The following is a 26482-nucleotide window of genomic DNA, read 5'->3' as shown; positions in this document are numbered from 1 at the left end:
GCCCATTTTCCAAACAAATTTGTACTGAGCTCAGATCTGAATAAGGGCCTATGAGTACAGACTCCCAAGTTAAAGGATGCTAGTTGTCTGCACTTGGGGGCAGCCATCTTGTCGTGGCTAAACTAATGTTACCGTAGCCTGTCCCTTCTCTATGAGCCTGTGAGGTCACTAGTGACTTTCTGACTAATCGCAAGGAGTCGTTGGTTCCGACACTCTTACTTGATCCTCAGCAGGCCCCTTCGTCAGGACACCGTTATATATAAATATAAGCATATACTTTGCATTTTTCTTTTTACGTTTGAACTTTTCACCTGTACATTTAAATGTAGTATTTTATTTCAGATGGCCTAATTACACCCAGGGGCACGTTCCTGTGTAAAGGCCTGGTACTAATGAGTGTGAGTGTGTGACTACTTCCCTGTTCTCTGTGCCATGTATTCTGTACCAGTTGCCGCACCCAGGATGATTGCGCCATTTACCCTCCATCGGCAGATTCGCTTCCCAGTTTGGCTGAAGCACCAGCTGCCAAATCCGGCCGCTCACATCCGAGCCTGTTAGCGCGGATCATTTTTCAGCATACCGTCTGTTTTGGGGTCAGACTCGGCAGTATTGGATTTAATCTGTCAGTATTGGTCTGTCTGTTGCCGGCTTAAAATACAGAAGTGGCTTTGATCCGTTTTATAAATGCTCCGATAATCCTCTTAAAGGGAGCACTTACTGACCAAACACAGTGATCATTCATAGACAGTCATTCACCTGATTTATTTTTATTTCGCCGTATTTAAAGGAATTATCACCTCTTTTAAAGCTCTCGTTTAAAGCGACTCTGCTGCCGCCGGTATCGGTACTGTGGTAGCGGCACACACAGCGCAGTCTTTCTGTACCGGAAAAGCCACCTGCTATCCTCTAATGATGTTCTATTAGGGCAGGGCTGGGCAACACCGGCCCTCTAGATGTTAGTGAACTACACATCCCAGGATGCTTTGCATTAGTTTTGCTATGTGGCCATGCTGAAACTGATGCAAGGCATGCTGGGATGTGTAGTTCAACATCTGGAGGGCCGGTGTTGCCCAGTCCTGTATTAGGGTCATGTTCCCCAGTATTACAGAATAGCGAAATAGAGGTTTGTTTTACGTTCTGGTGTTGCGACAGATATTGTCATTTCCCATTTTTAATTGTTGTTTTTGTTGTTGTGCAAAAATAATTGTACCCTACAAAGGAAATGCAATGACCCTCCCGTGCCCAGATGTCTGAGCTCTCTATACCACTCGCTCCCATCTTGTACTGACAATCTCTACCTGTGTAATCAATCAACACTTTTTTTTCTTTCTCTCTCTTTAACGGTCATTTCAAAGCAGATTTTCCAGTTTGACATCCGTTCGCCGGATTGTGCAATGGCTGTCCCGCTACTAGGTTGGATTGCAAACTATTGGGAGAGTGCGGCGACCTCATTATCTAGAAGGGTGCGGGGAGAAGGAAGTGCGTCTGTATATGCAGATGATGTATTGATGCATGGCTTGATTTAGTAGCCCTGTAAATCATGGGGGTGCAGTCATAATCTTGACGGTTATGATGTCGACATTGTTAAGAAGCTGGAATAGAACATGTCGACAACTGCAGAATGTCAACCTGGTCAGTGTGGTCATCTGAAATGTCGACGCGTGAAATGCTGACATGGTGCAGAATGACAACATTAGACTGTGTGTGTGGGGGGGGGGGGGGGAGCTTAGGGGTAGGGGGACCTGGCTCTGCTGAGCTGAATGGAGGGAAGTGGTAGTCTTACCACTGGGCCCGCTAGTTTTGTGGACATTCTGAGAATGTTGAGAATTAGTGTTGACATGCTGCATGTCAACATTAGGGCTGTGTTGACATGATATGAATGCAACAAACCATGCAGAACCCAATCATGGCGTCTTGTGGACGCACACACTTTTCTTGAGTGTCCACGACAAATCTTGGGGGTCACACTGTGGCATGTGCAGCATTTACTGGACTAGTGTCACGTGTGCTCTGTAACACGGCTGGGCACATCTGGTAGGCAATGTGTAAATTCTGTGGAACTACACAACCCAGCATGCCCTGTCACTGTTTTACGGATAGGACACGCTGAAACTGCAGGGCGTGCTGGGATGTGTAGTTCCACAGCAATCGGTGTGCCACACTTTGCCTAGCCCTGATCTAGTGTAGGACGCCACCCTTGTCGTTGGTCCCGTGGCCCGCTCGCAGCAATGTGCCGGATTGGCAGTTGCCATATCTTGGAGTATTGTTTTTTTTTTTCACTTAATGTATTTTAATCCTCTGTTTCATGTAAGTGACTCTCGGGCAGAGTGGGGGCGTTTGTATGGCGCGACGGAGGAGTAGAAGAAATGAATGCAAGATGTTAAAAGCGGCAGCCCATTGTGTCAGGTGTGTTAGGAGACGCAAGGCACAGAAAGCCAATCAGCTTCCCAGCGGAGGCCGCGACGGTTTGTGAAGGCAAGAAAAATTATCTCTATGAGCAGACTCAGAAGACTGAAGGTAAACTCGTATATTTGGTTAAGCAGAAGGTTCCGGGGAACTAAATCGGATGTGTAAAGGTTCAACTGGTAGGTTCTAGGGGATAAATCCTTCTATACGTGGAAGCAGCAAAACGGAAGGAATAATAAGGAGGTTAACGATGGAGGCAGACCGAGCGGCTAATCCAGGCGTTCCCAACATCGGTCCTCAACGCACACTAGCAATGCAGTGATATCCCGGCTTCAGCACAGAGGGTTAAATCAATATAACAGGTACTGGATAAGTCACGTGTGCTCAAGCATGGATATTCCTACAACCTGGACTGTGTGCCCTGTTTGGCCATACGTTTTCCTTTGCATATGGAGGACCTGGCGACCAAACTATATAACTGCGGCAGAATCCATTCCGGTCCGCTCTGCCGTATCTATCGCATGGCGTCCCCCCTTTAAGACTGGCGCTCGCAGTGTATACTCACCCCGACGCAGTACGTCGTCACAGTGTCCCCATATAAGAGATCAATATTCAGTGTCAACAGCAAATCGAAAGCATTGTTGTCGCTGACTTCTTAAAGTCGACATGAAACCCCAATTAGTTTAGCACAGTGCTAGCCATGCTTCGGTCTCAGTTATTACATTGTCCCTCTGGAAGCGGGACTATTTGTCTACAGCAAAAAGATAGTCAACCATTAGTTCGACATGCAAAAAGGTCAACATGGGGTTTTTCACTGTTTTTTTTTTTACCCAAATGTCGACAGTCGACATGAACACAGTTTAATATGAACCGCATCCCCCCTCATCGCTGTGCACAGCACGCTATTTTATTCTCCCACCACGCCCTAGTGGATGGTAGGGCATGAAATACCGCCTGTCAGCACGTCGGCTCAAAAAACAGTGAAAAAACCCATGTCGACCTTTTGCCTGTCGACCTAATGGTTGTCTATCTTTTTGCTGTAGACAAATAGTCCGGATACCGTCCCTCTATGTCAACATGGATGGTTTCGTAAGATCAAGCCGGGTTTAAGAGAAACCCCCCCCCTTATTAGAAACTCTTGTTGCCCTTGTCATGTGTGTACTTATTTCATGTTGACATTTTGACCCTGTTGTCATATAGCATGTCGACCTTTTGGTGCTAGACGTATTGACTATCTAGACACTAAAGATCTATCAACCAGGACCAGACAGGAAATGCATTATGTCGACATGACTGTCAACACACTGCACCCTGGCATCATTGACAGCGATGTTCATTGATGACGGTACTGCAATGTATCTGTGTCATGTGATCTGTGATTGTTGTGGTCAGGCCGAGGTGGAAGTGGGGACATCTGATTGCCTCATAGATGATTAAAGACCTGGTAACAGGAACATAACTGTAGGTGCGGCTAAGTACCTGCGTCTTCCGTGACTGCTAATTGATGCATTAAAAGTTCAGGGAAATACAAACCCGGTGCTTAGCACGGAGTGGCGGTTATTGCCTTGTAGAAATGGAAAGTTCCTGTTTGGCGGCCAGCTCCTGAGCAGAACGTCTGATCCGGGAACTGTACGTCTGCATCCAAGCACCCGTCCTTCCATTTGCCTCAGATTGCTGCGTCCCCTCAGCGTCTGCCTCGCTGGGACATGCCAGGAGCATACGGCTGCGGGGAAGAGCGTGGGATCTGGTGACAGCCAGCGATGGCTGCACATGCCGTGTACCCGCTCCTGGGCATATTGTGCCTGTTCAGCTGGCATCTAACGCAGAAGTCTGTGGAGCTGGCAGAACCCCCTCTCCCTTCCCCCCCATCCCTATTCATCACGGGGTTAAAGTTTAATCTTCTTCTGACACTTTCCAATTTATTTAATGGAACACATGTTGCTCCAGATGCTGGTATATGGCACGGTGGTGCGGGGTGATGGAGGGCGGTGTTGGGTGATTATAGTACCGGCCATATCGCATAAGGCCTGGGCAGTGTAGGTTACAGAACAGAATCCCGTTAGCGGCCATTGTCTGCGAGATTGGCTCTTTATCTCGCTGGCTGCACCTTGCCATGTTGGAACACATCACAAGACACTTTTGCAGCGTCTGCCGACGTCACCAGCATCGGAGGGCTGAATGGAAGACAATGCATGACCTACTTCTGGCGTGCTGTGTGATATTCGCTAGCACGCGGGACGCTGAGGACGTGTTACGGTTTTGCTGCCAATATGTGGCGTCAGCGCTGGACAGTTGGACGTATTCCTGGCGACACTGTTACCTGGTTCCAGCGTGTTCATCAGTTCTATAGATTTATCATCAAGTCTACGTCTGGGTGCATCCATCTTGGCTTTCTATAGTGTTTATCTAGTGCTGACTAGATGCTGGGAATAAGGCCGGGTACCATGTGGGTTTTTTAATGTAGAAATTGATTCGCTGAACAGGTTTGGGGTTAGTAGAAGAGATGTTTGGGAGTCAGTGTTAATGCAATATAGAGGCAACCGGGGGGGCAGTGATTGTTCTCCCAGAGCCGGGGGGGGGGGGGGGGGGGGACACAGTGATCGTTCTCCCGGGGGGGGCAGTGATTGTTCTCCCGGAGCCGGGGGGGGGGGGGGGGAACAGGGGGACAGTGATCGTTCTGCCGGGGGGGGGGGGGGACAGTGATCGTTCTCCCGGGGGGGGTGCAGTGATAGTTCTGCCGGGGGGGGCAGTGATTGTTCTCCCGGGGGGGGGGGGGGGGGGACGACGACACAGTGATCGTTCTGCGGGGGGGACACAGTGATCGTTCTCCCGGGGGGGCAGTGATTGTTCTCCTGGGGGGGGCCGTGATTGTTCTCCTGGGGGGGGGGGGGCATGATTGTTCTCCCGGAGCTGGGGGTGGACGGGGACGGACAGTGATTGTTCTCCCGGAGCTGGGGGGGGACAGTGATTGTTCTCCTGGGGGGGGGGGGGGGCAGTGATTGTTCTCCCGGAGCTGGGGGGGCGGGGGGGGACAGTGATTGTTCTCTCGGAGCTGGGGGGGGGGACAGTGATTGTTCTCTCTGAGCTGGGGGGGGGCAGTGATCGTTCTCCCGGAGCCGGGGGGGGCAGTGATCGTTCTGCCAGGGGGGACGGACAGTGATCGTTCTTCTGGGGGGGAGTGATCGTTCTCCTGGAGCTGGGGGGGGGGGGGGGGGGACAGTGATCGTTCTCCCGGAGCCGGGGGTGGGGGGGCAGTAATCCTTCTGCCGGAGCCGGGAGGCCAGTCCTCGCCCTCCCAGAGCCGTACTGCTTTTCTGCTCACTGACTATACAGTATAGCTCTGTCACGGCTCATTCCGCTCGGCCCGGCGCCCCAGTTATTTTTGGATCCAGCCTGCATTAATGCGACGTCTGTACTGACCTCTCTGGTAATGGGTGTCAGTCATCTGAGTGCAGAAAACCAGCTGGATCTGCATGCAAGTTCCATAGCGGCTGACTGATGGGGAAATGCCGGAACGTGCGTGATTGATAGCCTATATATATGATGATGCAATATGTGTCCCCCTTGGCACCACCGTCTTATAGAAATTGTTGGTCCCGAGAGCCCCCTACTAAACCTTGGAAAGATAATATATTGGCCAATCAGCTGCGGTCATTTGAATTTTGTTCTTGTAAAATTCCATGGATGACGCTTAATGCGCCCGGTAAGTGTCAGCGGTGGGGAAGAGATTGGACAGGGATTTTACCACTTGTTTCGGTACATGTGCCGCCGGTGTGTTTGTCAGAACTTTATTTATTGGTCAGCAGATGTGTTTATTGTATTCTGCGTATATGATGACTTCTCTATCATAAATGTGACGATGGTTATTACTGATATATATAAACCGCCCCCTCCCCCCACGCATTCACTCCCATCTACCTAGCACTTTAAAGTGTGTGTTTGCAGACCACGCACCAGGGAAATGTTGGACCCCCCCCCCAAGGTCCTGGTTTGGGGCAGGGGTGAGGTATGTGGTTACGAGAAAATGAGAGGTGCATTAAATATTCGTTTTTGACTAACGAAGAAAAATTTGAGTAAGGAGATAATTATCTCCTGAGAAATGTGCATAAATCATAATTAATTATACCTGTAAGAATTATTTTTAAATGGCTTTGACAACCTGCTGTTATCTCCTGTGTAATTAATTAAAGTACACCCCTTTCCTGCACACAGCAGATTGGGCCAATGCGACACTTCGTGCCTCGTACCTCCAGTGATGTCGCTGGTTTCTACAGGCAGCAGCTGCACCGCCAGGAGTTGCCAGCTATTCGGAGTCACAGCGTTGCCTTCTGCGCTGTTCCATATTATGATTTCTCTCTCCCACTCACTCTCCTCTCCCACATCTTGCCTGGTTGTGATACTTCAGCAGTGGTCTGTTCCAGCCTCCACATTCCTCTGATGATTCTCTCCTACTCATTGCTCCCCAGCGCGGAGGGAAATGCTGTAGCTGGCTTCCCACTCGGCTGGCAGAGAAGCCTCTTGTCTTTGCACTAATTGCCTGCGTCTTGCTTTGTAACGCGCTGACTGGTAAATCCTGTTGCACAGCGGTGTCTGTGTAGGAGCACAGGGTAGGAAGCCTTTCTCACACCCATGCATTATTGTTGTGTGTTGTGTTTTTTGTCGTGTGTGTGTGTATATCTATCTCATTTGTGTTTTACAGTATAATAAGGAACATTTCCATCTGTAGATTTAACCTTCCCCATTCTGTTGCATTGTACAGTGTATATTGCACCGGAAACTCCACCATCAGAATCGACAGATTTGTTGCTGATGAGTGATGTGTCAGTGAGGACAGGGCTGCATGTGACAGGGGCAGTGACATGATGTGAGGAGGGGAATGGGGGCAACAGGGAGCCACAGACTGAGAGTTATATAGTGGGAGGAGCAGGGTCCCCAGCAGCACAGTGTATCAGGAGATGAGTGATGTGTCAGTGAGGACAGGGCTGCATGTGACAGGGGCAGTGACATGATGTGAGGAGGGGAATGGGGGCAACAGGGAGCCACAGACTGAGAGTTATATAGTGGGAGGAGCAGGGTCCCCAGCAGCACAGAGTATATAAGGAGATGAGTGATGTGTCAGTAAGGAGACAGCTGCATGTGACAGGGGCAGTGACATGATTTGAGGAGGGGAATGGGGGCAGCAGGAAGCCACAGACTGAGAGTTATATAGTGGGAGGAGCAGGGTCCCCAGCAGCACAGAGTATATCAGGAGATGAGTGATGTGTCAGTGAGGACAGGGCTGCATGTGACAGGGGCAGTGACATGATGTGAGGAGGGGAATGGAGGCAGCAGGAAGTCACAGACTGAGAGTTATATAGTGGGAGGAGCAGGGTCCCCAGCAGCACAGAGTATAGCAGGAGATGAGTGATGTGCCAGTGAGGACAGGGCTGCATGTGACAGGGGCAGTGACATGATGTGAGGAGGTGAATGGGGGCAGCAGGAAGCCACAGACAGAGTTATATAATGGAATAAGCATGACTTCTCAGATTATGAGCAGCACAGAGTATATCACAAGCAGTGTGAGGAGAAGTCTGTGTGTGACAGAAGCAGATACATGTAAGGAGGAATCTAGAGACTGAACATTAGATGGATGTCATATACTGTATGTGCTGCCTGACACTGATTGCGTTCATCCCTAGAACATAGTTACCTCTGCTTTCCTGTGCTGTGTACCCCTGTACATGTGTATAAGGGGAGGGGGCGGGTTACATGCCGGATCTCATTTCTGCCGTTTCTATTATTGCTTTTCCTTCCATAATGTGTATAAATATATAATATGCATTCATGTGTGTAGCCTGGAGGTGCGCTCATTCTGTCCTATGGTATTAGCTCTATATGCTGCAGTGGGCAGAGAGTGAAGTGCCCTTGGAGTAACTGGCACTAGCTATAGCATGTGTGTGTGTGTGTGTGTGCGCACATCACTGCATCACTATGTGTGTAATTACAGTCTCTTATATAGTGCAGCATATTCCATGATGAAACCTTTATGGGGACAATTACCTAAATAGCTAGGAAATTATGGCCCTTATTCAGATCTGATCGCAGTACAAATTTGTTCTCAAAATGGGCAAAACCATGTGCACTGCAGGTGGGGCAGATGTAACATGTATAGATAGAGTTAGATTTGTGTGAGTTATTTTGTTTCTGTGAAGGGTAAATACTGGCTGCATTATTTTTACACTGCAATATAGATTTCAGTTTCAACATACCCCACCCAAATGTAACTCTCTGAACATGTTACATCTGCCCCACCTGCGGTGCACATGTTTTTTGCCCATTTTGAGAACAAATTTGTACTGCGATCAGATCTGAATAAGGGCTTATATCTCCATTATGTAAAGAAAGAACGTCTGTTATTCGCTGCTTCTATAGAATCCTCCTTGGGACTTTTTGTAATTGATCTTTAAACCGGCATCCCCCCTGATGGGCCTGGTTTTGGTAGGACAATCCTGGTTGCTTGGGTAGAGTGTCCAGGATTAGGGAATGGGGCATTTGGTCAGAGAAGGTCTGGCAGTCATGCAGCGCCGGTGCTCACGGTCTGTTACCCGCTGCTCTCGGTGTGGCCGTTTTCCAGTCCGTGGTTCACGCATTGTATGTGTAATGTGCCGGATATGTACAGTAACTTCATCTTTCACAAAGAGGCCAACACCACTCATTCTGTGTTAGTTTTTGGGTTAGTTGGGGATTGAAGATCCACTAACACTGAAATAGACATTTATCCAGTTGTCATAGTGCGTACACGCGGTGGGATCTGGTTTGTTCTATTCCATTTCTCTACTGCTTTTGACTTTCAGTTTCAGAAACTATTTGAACTATATAGTCAAAATCGTCGGAAAAGTCTCGGAGCACCAGGTTGGTCAGAGCAGAGTTGAAGAAGAGATGGTACTTGTGTATTATCACGGCGCCCACGATATTAAGTTGTAGGATATATAATCGCATCGCATGCCATACACCCGATGCCCAGCGATGCGATTTTTAATTGTATAAGCACCCTAATGGGGGCTTACAATGTTAAATGCACCCCCACGCCACCCCCACTATGAACGTCAACCTGAAGCGTGGCGAGCCTGCGAGGGGCGGTGGTACGCGTCCTCCGACCTTTTCATGCCCCACACTATATAGTGTGGCGAGCGCACGCTTATTCCGCGTCCCCACGCGGGGCTCGCCACGATTCGGGCTCGGTGGCTCACTGCGCTCGCCACACTATATAAAATCAACTCCACGCCGACGTGGATAGTGGGGGTCTGAAAAGGTCGGGGGATGCTTACCGCCACCCCTCGCGGGCTCGCTGCGCTCACCACGCTTCGGGTTGGCGTTGATAGTGGGGGTGCTTTTAACATAATAAGCACCTGTTTAATTATGTTATAGGGGGCACTTTTAACAGTGAAAAACTCATTAGGATATATATATATATATATATATATATATATATATATATATATATATATATATATATATATATATATATATATATATATATATATATATATATACATATATACATGCTTGTATATGGGATACAATGCCATACAATATGATGGTATACAATTTAAAATTGTATAACATCGCCTGCCATCGAATAGCATACCTTATGGTCTGCGATGCGATGGGCGCCGTGCTAGTACACAAGTACCGAAGAGATATCGGCAGCTAAAACCGCACAGTGGAACATGGACACCAGTGGGTTAAGGCTTAGCTTTCCTTTTTCCACAACTAGGGGGCGCTGTTGCCTTTTAGATGTTATCACGTTCCTAATAGTACAGATGCCTATTCACATCAGTAATACAGTCTAGGATGCCTCAAATCAGTGCAAGTAATGAAAGACTCTGCGTAGAGCAGTGGTTCCCAAAGTTTTTGGAATCACGGTGCCCTAGAGTATCAGAATTGTTTCCGTGGCATCACTAGTTCAAAAGCTTCTTACTGATTTTAACTTAGGAACAGGAAATTCAGTAATGATGTATACTTTATGATTGGAAGCCATACATTTATATTGATCCTGGACCACCAACCCAGGGTGCCACCTCCGAGGCACCCCAGTTTGGGAACCACTGGCCTAGATGAAATTCTTGTATTTTGTATCCGTACTGGGAATATAATCTTACAATGTAGTACATGTGATCGTTCTCTCCTGTCTTCTCCAGCTCACCCATCGTCCCAATGAAGACTGCACTGGTTCTCTCCCTCCAAAGCAGAGCCGTATCCTGCCAAAGGATTGATATTGAGCAGAAGAGAAACTAAGTGTCCGGCACCTGTCCACATTCATACGTGAGTACAGGCGCAAGAACACGCTGTGCGGTGAACATGACTTACAGTCCGTACGCTTCGGGTTTGCGGCTGCATTCGCTGGTGTTTGCACTATCGGATACTCGTGTACAGATAAGCTTGGCACAGACTTTCGTTTCATCGCCATAATTCACTTGGGAAACTGGGCCAGGTCTTTGGGATGTACAAGGTACAGGATATAATGTTCATTCTAGCACCATACAGCTCTAAAACCCATGCGGTTCCTCTGGGGTGTCGCTCTCTGCAGTGGGGCTTCTAGCACAAGTCTGGTTTGTATTTCAGTGCTGAAATACAGACCAGACCTGTGCTAGAAGCAGAACACAACCTCACAAAGTCCGGGATTCTGACAGACGGCATCCGGGGCCGTTTTCAGTTCCTCCGACTGCAACGCGACAGCCGGAATTCAATATTCCACCTGTCGCGTGGTTCTGACAATCCACGTCCGTTTCGGACAATGCAGACCCACCTCCATAGGGAGGCGAGTCTGTAGCAGGCGTGTCCTGGCCGGGATGGAATAGCGTAACTACCGATATTTCAATTATACAAGTATCGGCATATATTGAATATCCCCATGACCATACTAATCGATTTATGAGAACTTTATGGGACTGGATGAGCTTTAACAGTCCCTCTCGCAGTGGAGCGGCCGGATCGCAGGCAGCAGGTAGATTACTGCGAGTGCAGGCTGTCCGGTGCCGTCTACTGGCCGCGTTTCCCATGGTGCTCACCAATGGTCAAAACGTCATTGCTCCCGCGTCATGCGGCGGGGGGGGGGGGAATATTTAGTGGGATGAAACAATTTGCACAAGAGTTCAGATTATCGGTTCTTTAGGAACCTGCCTCCTTACTGAGACACGAGGCAACCTGTGCCTCTTTCCTCTTGTGAATAGGCCCAGAAAATAACTCCCACCCACCTGTGTCTGACGGCTCTGACATTACATTGTCCGCAGATAATTCCTTCATATTTACCTGCCTCCGTTTCTCATGTCTCTTCCCAGATCTGTGCGAGGACCTAGAAGCAGGAGACATCCGGGATCCTAACGTTTGATGAGTGAATGAGCGCCTCCTCTCCATTCTTATGTCATCTACGTATCTCTGCCCTCATATCTTGCGGGTTTATTCCATTCATTTCAAGATAAAATAAATCGGTGCCTGTCCGGCTGGTGGAGCGGAGATCTGCGCATCGGATACAGCGAGGGGGTGGCATGGTTGATGTTTTCTGATGGAGGCCACTGGCAGCGACAGCCTCTTGGATGATGGAGACCCAGCTGGTGCGGAGGGGAAGAGGTTGCTGGATGGGGAACAGAAGGCCGCTTTGAAGGGATCGCACTTTGACAACATTAACGTGATCGGTCAGGGGCTAAAGCATCTATTTCAGCCGCAGAGGCGCCGCTCCTCTGTCTCTCCCCATGACATCCAGCAGGTGCAGCTGGAGCCTGATCCGGAACCGGATCACGTACAGGGATCGGAGGTGGATGATGCCAATCAGCCCACAGCCCTGAACCGTGTCTTGCATCAAATCCGTGCCCCGCCTAAAGTGAAGAGAGGAAGCAGCCTTCAGCAAAACCGCAAGGGCAAGACCCGGGGCAGTCCGCAGATTGGCCGCCGTTCCGCACAGGACATTATGGCGGTTCTCTCGCACCCTGCGCGGCCGCGGTCTTCCTCCACCACGGATGCACATGCAGCCTCCGCTGTCCTGGACATATCCAGTACGTCGTACCTGTCTCGGGATGACTCTGCTGAGAAGGTAGGAGGCCAAAGGCTGGTGAGGGCATCCTGTCCTGTTCTCTGCCATATCTACATTAAATCTGCAGATGGGATTCAATGTCCCGCCTACCGTGCACCAAAAAGTGGGCGTGGTCATGAGATGCGGCTGGAAATCGTCGAGCTGCGTCCCGGGAGCTCGACAATTCCCGGCCGTTCTCATCAGAAAGTGCTTGTGACGTCGGGCTCGTTCTGCCGAGATCCCTGTTCAATGCTGTCAGGGAAGACCGCATTGAATAGGGCCTTGCCGCAATTTCCCCCGTTGGGAATAGAAGCGGGAGATTGAATACCCCCCTTAATCTTTCCGGGTAAGGTTTGTAATGTAGGTCGTGTACTTATTTAGTTGCCTTTCTTTATACCGTCTCTAGAGTATTTATATCCTTCTGGAGATATGGACTCCAGAACTGGGCGCTATGCTCTAGATGAGGCTGCACCAGTGACTTATACAGAACTGGGCACAGTATCTAGATGAGGCCACACCAGTGACCTATACAGAACTGGGCACAGTATCTAGATGAGGCCGCACCAGTGATCTATACAGAACTAGGCACAGTATCTAGATGAGGCCGCACCAGTGACCTATACAGAACTGGGCACAGTATCTAGATGAGGCCACACCAGTGACCTATACAGAATTGGGCACAGTATCTAGATGAGGCCACACCAGTGACCTATACAGAACTGGACACACTATTCTAGATGAGGCAGCACCAGTGACCTATACAGAACTGGACACACTATTCTAGATGAGGCAGCACCAGTGACATATACAGAACTGGGCACAGTATCTAGATGAGGCCGTACCTGTGACCTATACAGAACTGGACACAGTATCTAGATGAGGACGAACCAGTGACCTATACAGAACTGGACACAGTATTATAGAGGAGGCCGCACCAGTGACCTATACAAACCTGGACACAGTATCTAGATGAGGACGAACCAGTGACCTATACAGAACCGGGCACAGTATCTAGATGAGGCCGCACCAGTGACCTATACAGAACTGGGCACAGTATATAGATGAGGCCGCACCAGTGACCTATACAGAACCGGGCGCAGTATATAGATGAGGCCGCACCAGTGACCTATACAGAACCGGGCACAGTATCTAGATGAGCTTGTACCAATGACCTATACAGAACTGGGCACAGTATATAGATGAGGCTGCACCAGTGACCTATACAGAACTGAGCACAGCATATAGATGAGGCTGCACCAGTGACCTATACAGAACAGGACACAGTATCTAGATGAGGCCGCACCAGTGACCTATACAGAACTGGGCACAGTATCTAAATGAGGCCACACCAGTAACCTATACAGAACCGGGCACAGTGTATAGATGAGGCCGCACCAGTGACCTATACAGAACTGGGCACAGTATCTAGATGAGGCCGCACCAGTGACCTATACAGAACTGGACACAGTATCTAGATGAGGACGAACCAGTGACCTATACAGAACTGGACACAGTATCTAGATGAGGCTGCACCAGTGACCTATACAGAACTGGGCACAGTATCTAGATGATGCCGTACCTGTGACCTATACAGAACTGGACACAGTATCTAGATGAGGCGGCACCAGTGACCTATACAGAACTGGACACAGTATCTAGATGAGGCGGCACCAGTGACCTATACAGAGCTGGGCACAGTATCTAGATGAGGCGGCACCAGTGACCTATACAGAGCTGGGCACTCTATTCTAGATGAGGCCGCACCAGTGACCCATACAGAACTGGGCACAGTATCTAGATGAGGCCGCACCAGTGACCCATACAGAACTGGGCACAGTATATAGATAAGTAAACACCAGTGACCTATACAGAACTGGGCACAGTATCTAGATGAGGCCGCACCAGTGACCTATACAGAACTGGGCACAGTATCTAGATGAGGCCGCACCAGTGACCTATATTGAACTGGGCCCAGTATCTAGATGAGGCCGCACCAGTGACATATACAGAACTGGGCACAGTATATAGATGAGGCCGCACCAGTGACCTATACAGAACTGGACACAGTATCTAGATGAGGACGAACCAGTGACCTATACAGAACTGGACACAGTATCTAGATGAGGCTGCACCAGTGACCTATACAGAACTGGGCACAGTATCTAGATGATGCCGTACCTGTGACCTATACAGAACTGGACACAGTATCTAGATGAGGCGGCACCAGTGACCCTATACAGAACTGGACACAGTATCTAGATGAGGCGGCACCAGTGACCTATACAGAGCTGGGCACAGTATCTAGATGAGGCGGCACCAGTGACCTATACAGAGCTGGGCACTCTATTCTAGATGAGGCCGCACCAGTGACCCATACAGAACTGGGCACAGTATCTAGATGAGGCCGCACCAGTGACCCATACAGAACTGGGCACAGTATATAGATAAGTAAACACCAGTGACCTATACAGAACTGGGCACAGTATCTAGATGAGGCCGCACCAGTGACCTATACAGAACTGGGCACAGTATCTAGATGAGGCTGTACCAGTCACTATACAGTTGCATTATTAGGGGCTCCTAGATCCCTCTCCTCCTCAGCAGTTCCCAATATAATGCCATTAATATTGGCATTAAACTGTAATTACCATGCATTTGTTTGTAAATAAAAAGAGGTGTGGTCACAACTCCTGGGGGCCTGGCCTTGCGGCACGGGCCCTTCTCTTTGCCGTGAGGTAGCGCATAGTGCCGGGAGACTGATTTGCTTGGCTAGTCCTGGCCTCACTGCGTGCCAGGACTGACCCATCAGCCCTTCTAGATTGGCAGCCCGATCGCAATAACTGAATTGTGCCAATCTTCCGTATGAGCTGTTTGTATAGACGCGAAGTGAGGGGCGTAAACCGCTATTGTTACTGGAAGCTATATTTAGAGTAAGTATTCACACGCTAGCATGACACCCTGTCCCATCATTTTATAGATGATCAGATTACCTTGGTTACCTTTAACCCCCTCCTTCACATCAGTAATTACAGCCTTCTCCTCGCTGTGGCCGGGCACTATTGCTGGGTAATGTGACCTAAAGTGCTGAATCGGTTTTGGTTGGCTGTTTATTAATATACCCCATAACGTGCGGTCTGTACCGAGGCCTGATCTGCCCGCAGCCGCCATGCATTATTTATCATCTGCACCTTACTGAAATGTAAATCCATTAACAAGGTCAAGGAGTTATCCAATCAATAAAGGATAATAAAACCTAAGCGCTGGTATGTACTGAGCCACCCGTCCGCGCCTTTCCTACAACTGCACATAAAGGTTGTACTCTGTGAACCTTCTCCAGCAAAATGTATTTCAAATACTAGTGATTGCTTCTATATTTTTGTGTTCATTCTACATCTTCCAAAACCGTGCTGTTCCTCTTCCCTCCCTTGGTGTCATTCTCTGCTGTGGCGCTCCTAGCACAGTGTGGTTTGTATTTCAGCACTGATATGCAGACCAGGCCTGTGCTAGAAGCAGAGAGTGGACACCCAGGCAGGAAAAAGGAACTGCGCGGGATTTGAAAGGTGCAGGGTGTTAGAATGAACTCCTTCTGTAAATAACCGTTGTATGAGTGCTATCCATGTCCTCAGTGATACCCGTGGATTACCCACACACAACGCATCCTTGTACACTGTTGCTGTCATCGCGCCAAACTTCCCTTCTCTGGATGCCAGGTCCTGCGATGAGCATCTTCCACGTGCGCCTCAGCATTGCAATACGATGCTTAAGGACCTTAAGCATCGTATTGCAATGCTTAGGCGCACATGAAAAATGCTCGACTGAGTGTTTTGTGCCCATTTATGATTTTCCTGAGGGTAGCTGACTGACCATAGCAGGAAGCTACGGAAAGCAGTCCACGCCGACGGCAGCTGGGCCAGGGATGATGCGGGAGCACGTATTACCGCTCATTGCTGCCCCGTACACACAGCAGCTTTTCAGCTGAAAGCGGCTCAAAGGACAAAACTGCTTTCAGCTCAGTCGCCCAGTGTGTATGGGTCTTAAAACTACGTCAGGAGACTGCACCGATTAGTGTGAGATGCAATACTTGTATATTTATGTATATATTTTTATATATTTTGTGCGACGGAGTCTAGAATAGTGTTCATTCTAGCATTCACTATATTTGAAAACCCATGCAGTTCCTCTTCCCTGCCTGGGGTGTCGCTGTGTGCTGTAGTGCTTCTAGCACAGGTCTGGTTTGCATATCGGTGCTGATATACAGACCACACTGTGCTAGAAGCACTACAGCACTCTGTGGCGGAAGTAATACAATGTCGGTTTCTTTGTGGTGCGTTTGCGTTAAAGCTGAATTTCCCAAGTCTGCTTGACAGCGGTTAATTAGATAAATCGCATAATGACCCGAGATCTTATTATAGATGTTATTTTGGGGCTTATTGACTGCAAAGACTGACTTGATGTAGAGAGCCAATGGAAAGGGCTAGTGCAGAGGTTCCCAAACGCGGTCCTCAAGGTCCAGGTTTTAGGCATATCCATGGCTCAGCACAGATGGTTAAATCACACTGACTGAGCTACTAATTAAGGCACCTGTGGCCAAGCAAGGATATACTTAATACCTGGACCGTTGGTGCCTTGAGGACCGCGTTTGAGAAACTCTGGGCTAGTGCCAATAAATGGTTGAAAGTAGTCTAGTATTGTGGCTGTTGAAATGACGTGAATTGTAGGGTCCCGTAAGCAATACCGGACCCTCGCAACACACAACGTCTAGTTGAATTCCTCCCTAAGTAATTTTTCCCTCTGTCATTGGTTACGTGTCTGTGTGCGACCTCCTTAGTAAATTAAAGGTCCTGTGTTCTTTAATTTAGCGTATCCTATTTTTAAGCCACACTGTATCGCCACCCATGCAAAAAAAATACTGAAAAAAGAAAATGTCCTACGTTACAATATTCCATATATGTCACGATGTTTTAGTTGAAGTGCACCCTGCTTCACAGTAGCCTACTCATTTCACAAGTTTCCGGAGGAAGCATCTTGTGAAACGCGTAGAAGAGAAACTGTGGCAATCGCAGATCCTTTTATTAGAAATACACGGAGCGTACGGATTTGTGTGTTTTTTTATTTTTCTATTATACACATAAATATAACTGATGTGCGACTGTAAAAGAACGCAGGTCGGAACAGTCGGAGATGGTTTGCGGACACCTGGTCTAGGTGAGTGTAGTAGTCTCCGCTCTGGGCTTTTCCTATGTTAGTCTGTGTAGCATCTGCCTGTAATGAAACCTCTGCTTCTCTCCTGAATGCAGCTCTTTTTCTATCCGTGTATAATAGGATATTGCTCCGATATCACTTCTGACCCTTTTCTAATTCTTAAGGCCAGGACGTTATACAGACATCTGACTTCAGTACTTCCCCCTACTCTCGTCATGAGACGTTAACTCCCGGCACGGTGGTTGCTGGTTTCACATTAAAGCCTTAGGGTGTTGGAATTACTGGGCGCGGTGAATGCAGGTAAGGAAGTGACCTACGTCTGCAACCCCCTGTTCAGCTCTCTTATGGGAACTTTCTGTGTTCCCACTGGGTTACCTGCCTGTGGCACTCCAGCTGGGATAGAAAGTGCCCATACACGTTACAATTATTGTATACAATATCGCGCCTCGGTTTTATTATTTATTTATTAACAGTTTCTTATATAGTGCACACAGATTCCGCAGCGCTGTACAGAGTGTAGTTGAACATTAACATCAGTCCCTGCCCCAGTGGAGCTTACAATCTATATTCCCTACCACATGTACACGCACACAGACATTCTAGGGTTAATTTGTTGGGAGCCAATTACCCTACCAGTATATTTGTGGATTGTGGGAGGAAACCGTTTTGCGATGAGATCTAGTATAAAAACGATGTGCTACACAAACCTTTTTGTACTAGATCTCGTCTCCTCTCATAACCGAGATGCGATATTGTATACAATAATTGTAACGTGTATGGGTACCTTTAGGCTCTGTGCTGTCCAGTCCATCGCCTCCCATTCTGACTGATATTAGTGCAAGTGTACTAAGCATTAGAGAGAGCATTAAAGTGCCAACCAATCAGCCCCCAACTGTCACTTTCCAGTGGCAGATGCATTAACCCCTTGAGTGGTGAGTTTTGCTGGGGCAGGACAAACCTACCAGGGCAGGTTTGTCTCACTACAGAGCTATGGATACCCCGCCTGCTCCGGGCCCTGCCACCGCCACAGTCTTAGTTAGTAATGGGTGGCAGGCTCGGGGATTTTCGAGGCAGCTCGGGAGGACTCGGGCGCCCCAAACTCCCGAGTCCCCACGAGCCGCGCCGAACATCCCCGAGCCTGCTGCTTACTTATAAAACCAATGGCGGAGAGGTGAGGCTGAGCTATGGGTGGGGGGTGCCCGGACAGGTGATGCGCCAGTGGTGCACACCTGGACACCACTGGCACACGCCTTCTTCTTAGTGGAATGGCCAGAAAGTTTCCGGGCATACCATTCAAGTGGTTAAGCCCGGTGAAGTGATAAAGTTAACTGTGATAACATACCAACCACTCAGCTCCGAACTGTCAAGTTACAGGCTGGTTTTGAAAATTACAGGAGCTGATTGGCTCACCTTCCACTTTATCACTTCACCAATACTTCTGCCCCATAGCCTGTAACATGGCAGCTAGGATCTGATATCTTATGTTTTAGTATTGTGTTCTGTCTGCTGACCCCGGCTGGGTAAACATATCCTGTCCCTGTTATTATATATACACTGAGCTCCTGTCGGAGGTTTGCGTTGTGTATTTAGTGCAGGGCTGTAAGTCGTATTTACTGACGGGACTGGTTGTAAAACACCTGCACAGTCGCAGGAGTAATAAGCAGTGATTTTATTGTGGGGAGGGGGAGGGGGTCGGTGGAACTAGCCGGCAGCTGGTGCAGACTCGGCACAGGTGTGTACACACACGACTACTGGAGACCGGCCTAAATCTGCTGTAAAAATAGAGGGATGAAGGGTCTTCTTTTATGTGTACGCGGGGCCCCATCCTGTCGCTTGGCCCGGGTGCTGGGACACGTGCTTATCGCGACCGCATATAGGCCCTTACTCAGATCTGATCGCAGTACAAATGTGTTCTCAAAATGGGCGAAACCATGTGCGCTGCAGGACGCCGTGTTACAGTTTAGTGTTTATGTTGACATTCGGGTGAAAAAACATGAAATAAAAAATGGTTTTTTTTATACGGTTGACCTAATGACCCTTTTTTGCGCTAACTCATGTCGACCTTTCTGCATGTTGACCTTAAGTCATGTCCACCTAGTGGTGTCGACCCACTTGCTGGTGAACTTATGATCCACACCCGCTGAGTCATGGTGCCAGTGGTGGAATGCGTGGCAGAGAGACCGTTTTCAGAACTTGTGATAACTCCCTTTACGTCAGCCTGTTCTTCTCTCGGATACTGTTTATCTTGGAGAGCGGAATGCGTCCTCGTTAATGGCACTTTACCGTCCCTTTTTAAGGCTGTTTAATCTACCCCCACGCGTTAATGTTTTACAGACCAGCAACAAACTCTGCAGACTGTTATAATTGCTTTACAGTTTTTCCATAAGTGCGACCGATTCTCAAATTTATTATTTTGTTGTTTGTTTGTTTTTTGGGAGGGGGGAGGGGATTGGTTACTTCACTTTTATTCTGAAGTGAGATCTACTGTATGTATCACACAGGCAAACAATAACCGTATAATAGGATTGGCGCTACATAAATGTTGTTTTATGGCTGTTTGTGGGTATGTTGGACTGTACTTATTCTGTCTTCCTGGATCTTGTGTATCTATAATTGCAGTTACAATGTCAGATCTGATAAAGTGTTTCCGAGACAGTCTGTACAAAGTTCATGGTAGTTCTGTCGTGCCTGGTACTGCCAACTTCACAGATCCAAGCCCCGATTCCCCCACCGCACCTGTACTACACTGGGCCCCCTGTTTAGCTTTTTGCACAAATAACCTGATCCCACTTTTCCCTGGCATCTGAGGACGGAAGCTAATGTGTAGGCGTCTGTGTCCACGGTGTCTAAAAATTACAGTAATTATAAATATTTTTACACTCCACCGTTCTGTATCAATGCAGCGGGTTATTGGGTTTGGGTTTATCGTATATGTAGCGGTTGGGCGTTCCAGTGAGGAATGCTGCTGTCTTTGGCCTTGGTTGAAGATGGTAGCTATCCGGTGTTACACCAGGACAACACACTAACATAACCTTTCCGAAACCAGGTGTCATTCTACATTTCCACCACTAGATGTCCTTCATGCAGCAATTTCCCCTTTTTGTGCATTTCTAATGTTCCTTGACCCTTGTGACACCAGACTAACAACATTGAAACAAGCCCAAGTTTTACAATTGGGGAATCCCATTTGTGGTGTTTTTTTGGGGGGGAATTCCTTTACTTTCTAGCATCACTTAACAACAAGATCAAATAACACACCAGTGGGGGAGCTGTTGCAGAACCTTTTTTTTTGGGGGGGGGGGGGGGGGGGGGGGGGCATGGGATGGCGGTCAGCTGGAATGCACTTAAATTTTGTTGCTTATGAGTGGGTCAACTTGGAGTCAGAGCTACCCCCCATGTACATTATGGTAAAGAAAGGAGGGGGCCAGGGCATTGTACTGTGATTTAAGCATTGTGACAAAGGTGTTCACTACTCTGCTATGTGACTGTGGTTTCCATGGTAGCAACATGGCTCTTGGCTATCTAATCAGCATCTTTTAAGGAAAAGCAAAGCAATTTATTAGTCTTCATTATATTATCAAAGAATTTCATATTTGTTTTGCATATGGAAATATTTGTATTCAAGTACATTCTATAGCTGGAAAATCATACACGAAAGCAAGGCCTGCACTTATAGCGATTCAATTGTTTTTGGGTGTCTAGGGGATGTTTAGACGCCGAGACAACAGTCAGTATTTAGTTGTTTTTGGGTGCCCATGCACATCGCTGCTAAACCCACCTAAAGACCTGCATTAAGCATCCAAACAGTAGTGCTACATTATCACACATTTTTTCTAAACTGAGCAACAATTAAATTGCTCCTTTTGCTCCCCCTAGTGGCCGCCACCAAGGAAAATAACTGGATTGACCCCTGAAACTTTATTTCAAAATGAACATGTTTCCCCAAGTCTAAACATTGCATGTAAGTGTAATGTATAATAGGGGTCAGAAGCAACACTTTGTCTTTACGTGGGGTGTCTGTTGGGGGTTGGGATCATTTGGTCGTAGGTTGTAGGTTTTTTACCTAAATATCAACACAGTCAATATTGGACACAGTTTAAAGTGCACCATATCCCCTCGCATCGCTCGCTGCGCTCAGCACACTATTTTATTCTCCCACCACACCCTAGTGGATGGTAGGGCATGAAATACCGCCTGTCGGCTCATAAAACAGCGGGAAAACCCCGTGTCGAACTAACGACATGTTGACCTTTTCTCGTGTCGACCTAATGGTGTCGACCTAATGACTGTCTACCATAATTCTGTAGACCAAATGACCGCATCCCTCTGTTGGATGTAGGCTAGAAATCTCCCAGTTGCTGACATCCCGAACACGCTTCAGTTTTGACAGGTTTTTTTATTCGATTTTGCTAATAGAAGCAAAATCGAATTGAAATCGAAAGGTTCTTAAGACACTTTCGATCCGCATTCGATTTGATGCGCGCTGCCATTTTCCATTTATTGAAATTAAATATAGACTGTGCGGCAAATATTGAATTCGATCCAGTAAATCAAATGTGTACACTGTGCCTTGAATGTAAATCAAATTCGATATCGAATGCAAAAGTGCAGATCGAATGTGAAATAGAATGTGAAAGCAAAGGCCAAATGGAAAGAGGCTGGAATAGGGGAATTCAAAATCAAATGGAAAGTAAATGGATTTGTGTGTACACACCTTTAGATCTAGGTTGTACCTAATCTGACCCGGGAGACCTATTACTGACCCCACACAGCTACACGCTGCACTCTCTCCGGTACATACCCAGTGTCCCTTCCCAGACTTTTTTGGTGACCTCTCCCCTTGATAATGTCCACCAAGAATGGAAGAGCGTTCCTCTGGGTGCAAACCCCATCCGCTGGTAGCTGCCTGGAGGCAATGTCCTTTTGACGAACAACTATTTATATAGCGCCGGTCTCTCAGTGGGTAAGGTGATGTCATCCTATTATAATACACACCCTACAGTACATCCAGCCCCTGCCGGGAGCACTCCGAGTCCTAGTTACATAAAAGTGAAGATGTATAGATTACATTGCTATAAATGCCTTATGTGCGATCCGTGTATATATTCCTGTTCCATAATCCCAATCACATGCTCCCTGGGAACATGCTAGATCTGTGTGTGTGTGTGTGTCAGTAATGCTAACCATTACACCATCCGTGCTGCTGTGTGTGTGTCAGTAACGCTAACCATTACCCCCTCCGTGCTGCTACGCTATATCTGTGTGTGGCAGTATTGCTAACCATTACCCCCTCCGTGCTGCTGCGCTATATCTGTGTGTGTGTGTATGTGTGTAAAGCTTGACGCGATTAGCGATGATCCTATTTAGAATAAACCTCCCACGTCGCAGACCTGTAATATTTATTTTTGCATTTTAGCGCTGCAGATTTGCGCGGCACTCGGTTGCCCGCACAGACTGTCGTAAACATCAGGCCAGCGGCTCGCTGATAAGTTTGCCCAAATATTTCCCCACCCGGGGGGGGGGGGGGAAGGGGGGACATTCCGTTGCACAACATAGTGATGTGGCTACTGCTTACACTGTCCTTGCTTCCAGTCCTGTCCATAATGGTGCGTACACACGGAAAGATTTGGCAAAAGATCTGCACTTGAAACAACCAATCGTTCCTTGTGTATGAACGATATATCGGACGATGCGCATACCCGCCGGTCGTTGTTAGAGGTCGCTGAAGATCAGCGACCAATCGTTTCATTTGTATGCACGATGAATGATTTATTAAGCCTGACTGACTGGCTCCCTCTCCCTCCACCATCGTTATAGATAAATCGTTTATGTGTAGTCGTTTGCTCAATCGTTCATCATTTAACACCAAATCGTTTGTGCAGGAGATCAGAGGAAATCGTTAAAGACATTGAACCGTTGCCCAAATCTATCTGTGTGTACGCACCTTAAGGTGTCTACAGAAGCATCAGGCACCCAATCCAAATGCCAAACGGTTTATAGCAGAGACACTGAGGGGGTTGTAGATATAGTTACATTTCTCTCTGTGGAAACCACCATTACCCCTCCGAAATATGCTGGTTGTAAGCTTCCACTGATACCGGGGTTATTAGAGGAGAGAAGTATTCAGACAGAAGCTAATCATTAACCTGTCCTCCCAGGGGGGCGCTGGTGAATGTGTGCGTGCCAGGGATATGGCCTGTGATTCCGGCAAGGCAGCACCGCTCACCCTCAGCTATTTGGGGGGGGCAGCTGCAAAGCCTACAAAGTGTTGGGTTTGTCCTAAATTCTGTGTTACTGTGTATTATGGGCCTTTTTATTTAGGAGCCCCCAGTTTGGGTTCCTGATGTTTGTCAATCAGAAAGTAATGTACCGTCTCGTGGGAATACAGAAGCCCATCCATTCTTTGGGGGTGGGGGGCGTTGACCTGATGTGCCCAATACTAATCTGTTCCAGATGTCGGTCAGAGGGAACGAAATGAAGCCAAATCATATAATGCCCCTTATCCTGGCTGATTAAATGAGGCGTCTCTTAATACCCAAGACATGCCAAGAATCCTGGCTATTTGTCCCAGATTAGACGGATCTGCTGCTGCTGCCTCCTGTCTGTATGTCTGAGTGACCATGTACCGCGTATTTTAAAGGTCCTGATGTCCGTACTGAAGCTCCACCCACCCGTTTAGGATGTGGCCCTGTTGCATGGTGTCCAAATTCAGGTCTCCAAAGCTGAGATTGCAGTCAGTTGAGCTGCTGAGACATCACAAGCCCTGCCCCTTGGTAAGAATCAGTCAGTACTCATGGGGTTTATCTGCCTGCAAATCTACCAAGTGGGCAGCCACCGTTTTCGTGTCCATATGCCACTGTGTATTCCGTACAGTGGTGTATTTCAGAGTTTCCCAAACTATGCCATTGCAGTCCAAGTTTTAAGGATATCCAAACTTGAGCCCAGATTTTTAAAACAAATTGACTGAGGTACTGATTAAGTTAGTCTTAACTGCGACCTGTCCGATTTTTTTTTTTTTTTAAAAAGCAAAATGCGTCCTACCCTTTTATCGGTGCCATGGCCTGCCCATGCGGCCTGCCCATGTGGTGGTGCTGTTTTCGTGAAAAGATGCCATGTACATTAAGTGGAGAGCTTGGTCAGTACAGCACCTCCGTAGGTCCCGGCACGCCTCCATCAGTGACGTTGGTGGCTAGGTACGCCCCCAATAGTGAAGAGGCGGAGCTACTCCCCCTGGCTGGCCACATACCTTTTTCACACATGCTGCGCCCTGCCCGCATCCTAGCAGGATCACCGTCGCCTGTGCTCAAATATGGATATCCTCAAACCTGGACTGCAGTGGTGGAGTTTGGGAAACTAGTATATTTAGTTCTGTATAAATATTATTATGTTATGCCCACAGGAAGCGTAACATTCCAGCCTCATTACCAAGCCAGATGCTATCGCTGTGACTCGAACATGACGCAGGGAACGAGCGCTTGTGTGGGCATAAGAGAAGCCCAATACGGGACTGGCGACACGTGGCCTGGGGTTTAGTGATATTCTGAATTAATTTGAAGGTGGAAGCGTAATACAAATATTTACATAGCATGTCTACGTGTGCGCATCCTGTGTGTACATAAACTCGTCGCAGAGACCACAGTGGTCAATGCTGCGGACAGAAATCCGGGTAGTCCCGTGGAAAATCCTGTGCAGAACCTAAAATGTGTATTTATGTGCAATGAAACTTTGGGCAGTATTCAATGCTTTTTGCGCGCTGTGACAGAGAGCATTGCGGCCTGCTTGCTGTCACAGCTCGCGCGGTCTGTATTCAACTGACCCCTGCACACGCCGTTTCCACCTCGCTAAGTTTTTGTAGCGTCATGAAAACAGCAAGGCTCGCGACTAAATGCAGCGCGCTCCCTGCAATAGCCGCAAACTTCTCCATTTGGGGGAATTCTCGCTGTCCTCTGACCGGCCGGTGCAGGGGTTTAACGGCGAGGGTAGCTTGTTTTTGGTGATCACAGTTTAACCCCCTTTCTGACCACATTAAATACGGCCCTTTGTCTCCTCTTGGTGCTGGCATAAAGCATCCTTGCAAATTGTGTCCGTAGACTGGTTTACTGTGCCAGGCTGGTATCACGGCCCCATTCTGACCAAGGCGATATGTAGAAACCTCCTGGGTCAGAGACTGATGTAAACATCTACCGCTCTGCGTAAGGCGATGGTGTTATATAAAGGTTACTAGACTGTAAATGCCCGTGTAGATGTTTGTGGGAGTTGGGCTGTTTATATACAGTATTGCAGAGTTAATGTGCCTTATCTGTACTGGAATCTCGTCAATCCCAGAACAATAAGCTTTGTTTAATTAATCTTTGGCCGCTCCCGGCTCTTTAACCGGTTCTACATCACACTTAACCTCTGCTGCGCTGGCTTTCTGGAAATTGAATGCAGGGAGCTTTCCTTATAGATTATCTGATTATTTGACCTTGGCTACTTACCAAGGTCGTCCGGCCCAGACTCCGAGCTTGCGCTGCTGGGATCCCTCCTTCTGAGCACTTTGCCTGCCTTTTGTGTCCTTTCTTATTTTATCATTGCACTATTTTTACATGCAGACAGCTACACATTTAGGATTCTGGATGGTTTGTAAAAGCAAACTCGTCTTTAATGGATAAAACCATGCTGCACTGCAGGTGGGGCAGCACCCCACCCAAATGTAACTCTCTCTGCACATGTTACATCTGCCCCACCTGCAGCGCAGCATGGTTTTGTTCATTAAAAAAGAAGTTTGCTCTTACAAACCAAGCAGAATCACCGCCTTAGGACTATTTTATTACTGGTACCCCAACA

At 47.9% G+C, this 26482-nt stretch overlaps 1 protein-coding gene across 2 annotated transcripts in view; it reads left to right on the top strand.

Annotated features, from left to right (window-relative positions):
• TMCC1 (transmembrane and coiled-coil domain family 1) overlaps positions 1-26482 on the top strand; it is a 76878-nt gene that overhangs the window by 4901 nt on the left and 45495 nt on the right. The window contains exons 1-3 of one of the 2 annotated variants that reach the window (XM_083155678.1): positions 6734-7013; positions 10587-10710; positions 11727-12475. In XM_083155678.1, coding sequence (XP_083011804.1) covers positions 11951-12475 — 525 coding nt within the window. In that variant the 5' untranslated portion in view covers positions 6734-7013; positions 10587-10710; positions 11727-11950. Of the gene's footprint in view, positions 1-6733; positions 7014-10586; positions 10711-11726; positions 12476-26482 lie in introns of those variants that run through there. The other variant, XM_083155677.1, reaches the window with a different exon arrangement.

This window comes from Crinia signifera, chromosome 8 (genome assembly GCF_055691185.1).
Source record: "Crinia signifera chromosome 8, ASM5569118v1, whole genome shotgun sequence".
In the NCBI taxonomy this organism is placed as follows: Eukaryota; Metazoa; Chordata; class Amphibia; order Anura; family Myobatrachidae; genus Crinia; species Crinia signifera.
Note: the sequence above shows the minus strand (reverse complement) of the source record. Positions and strands in the feature narration are given on the sequence as shown.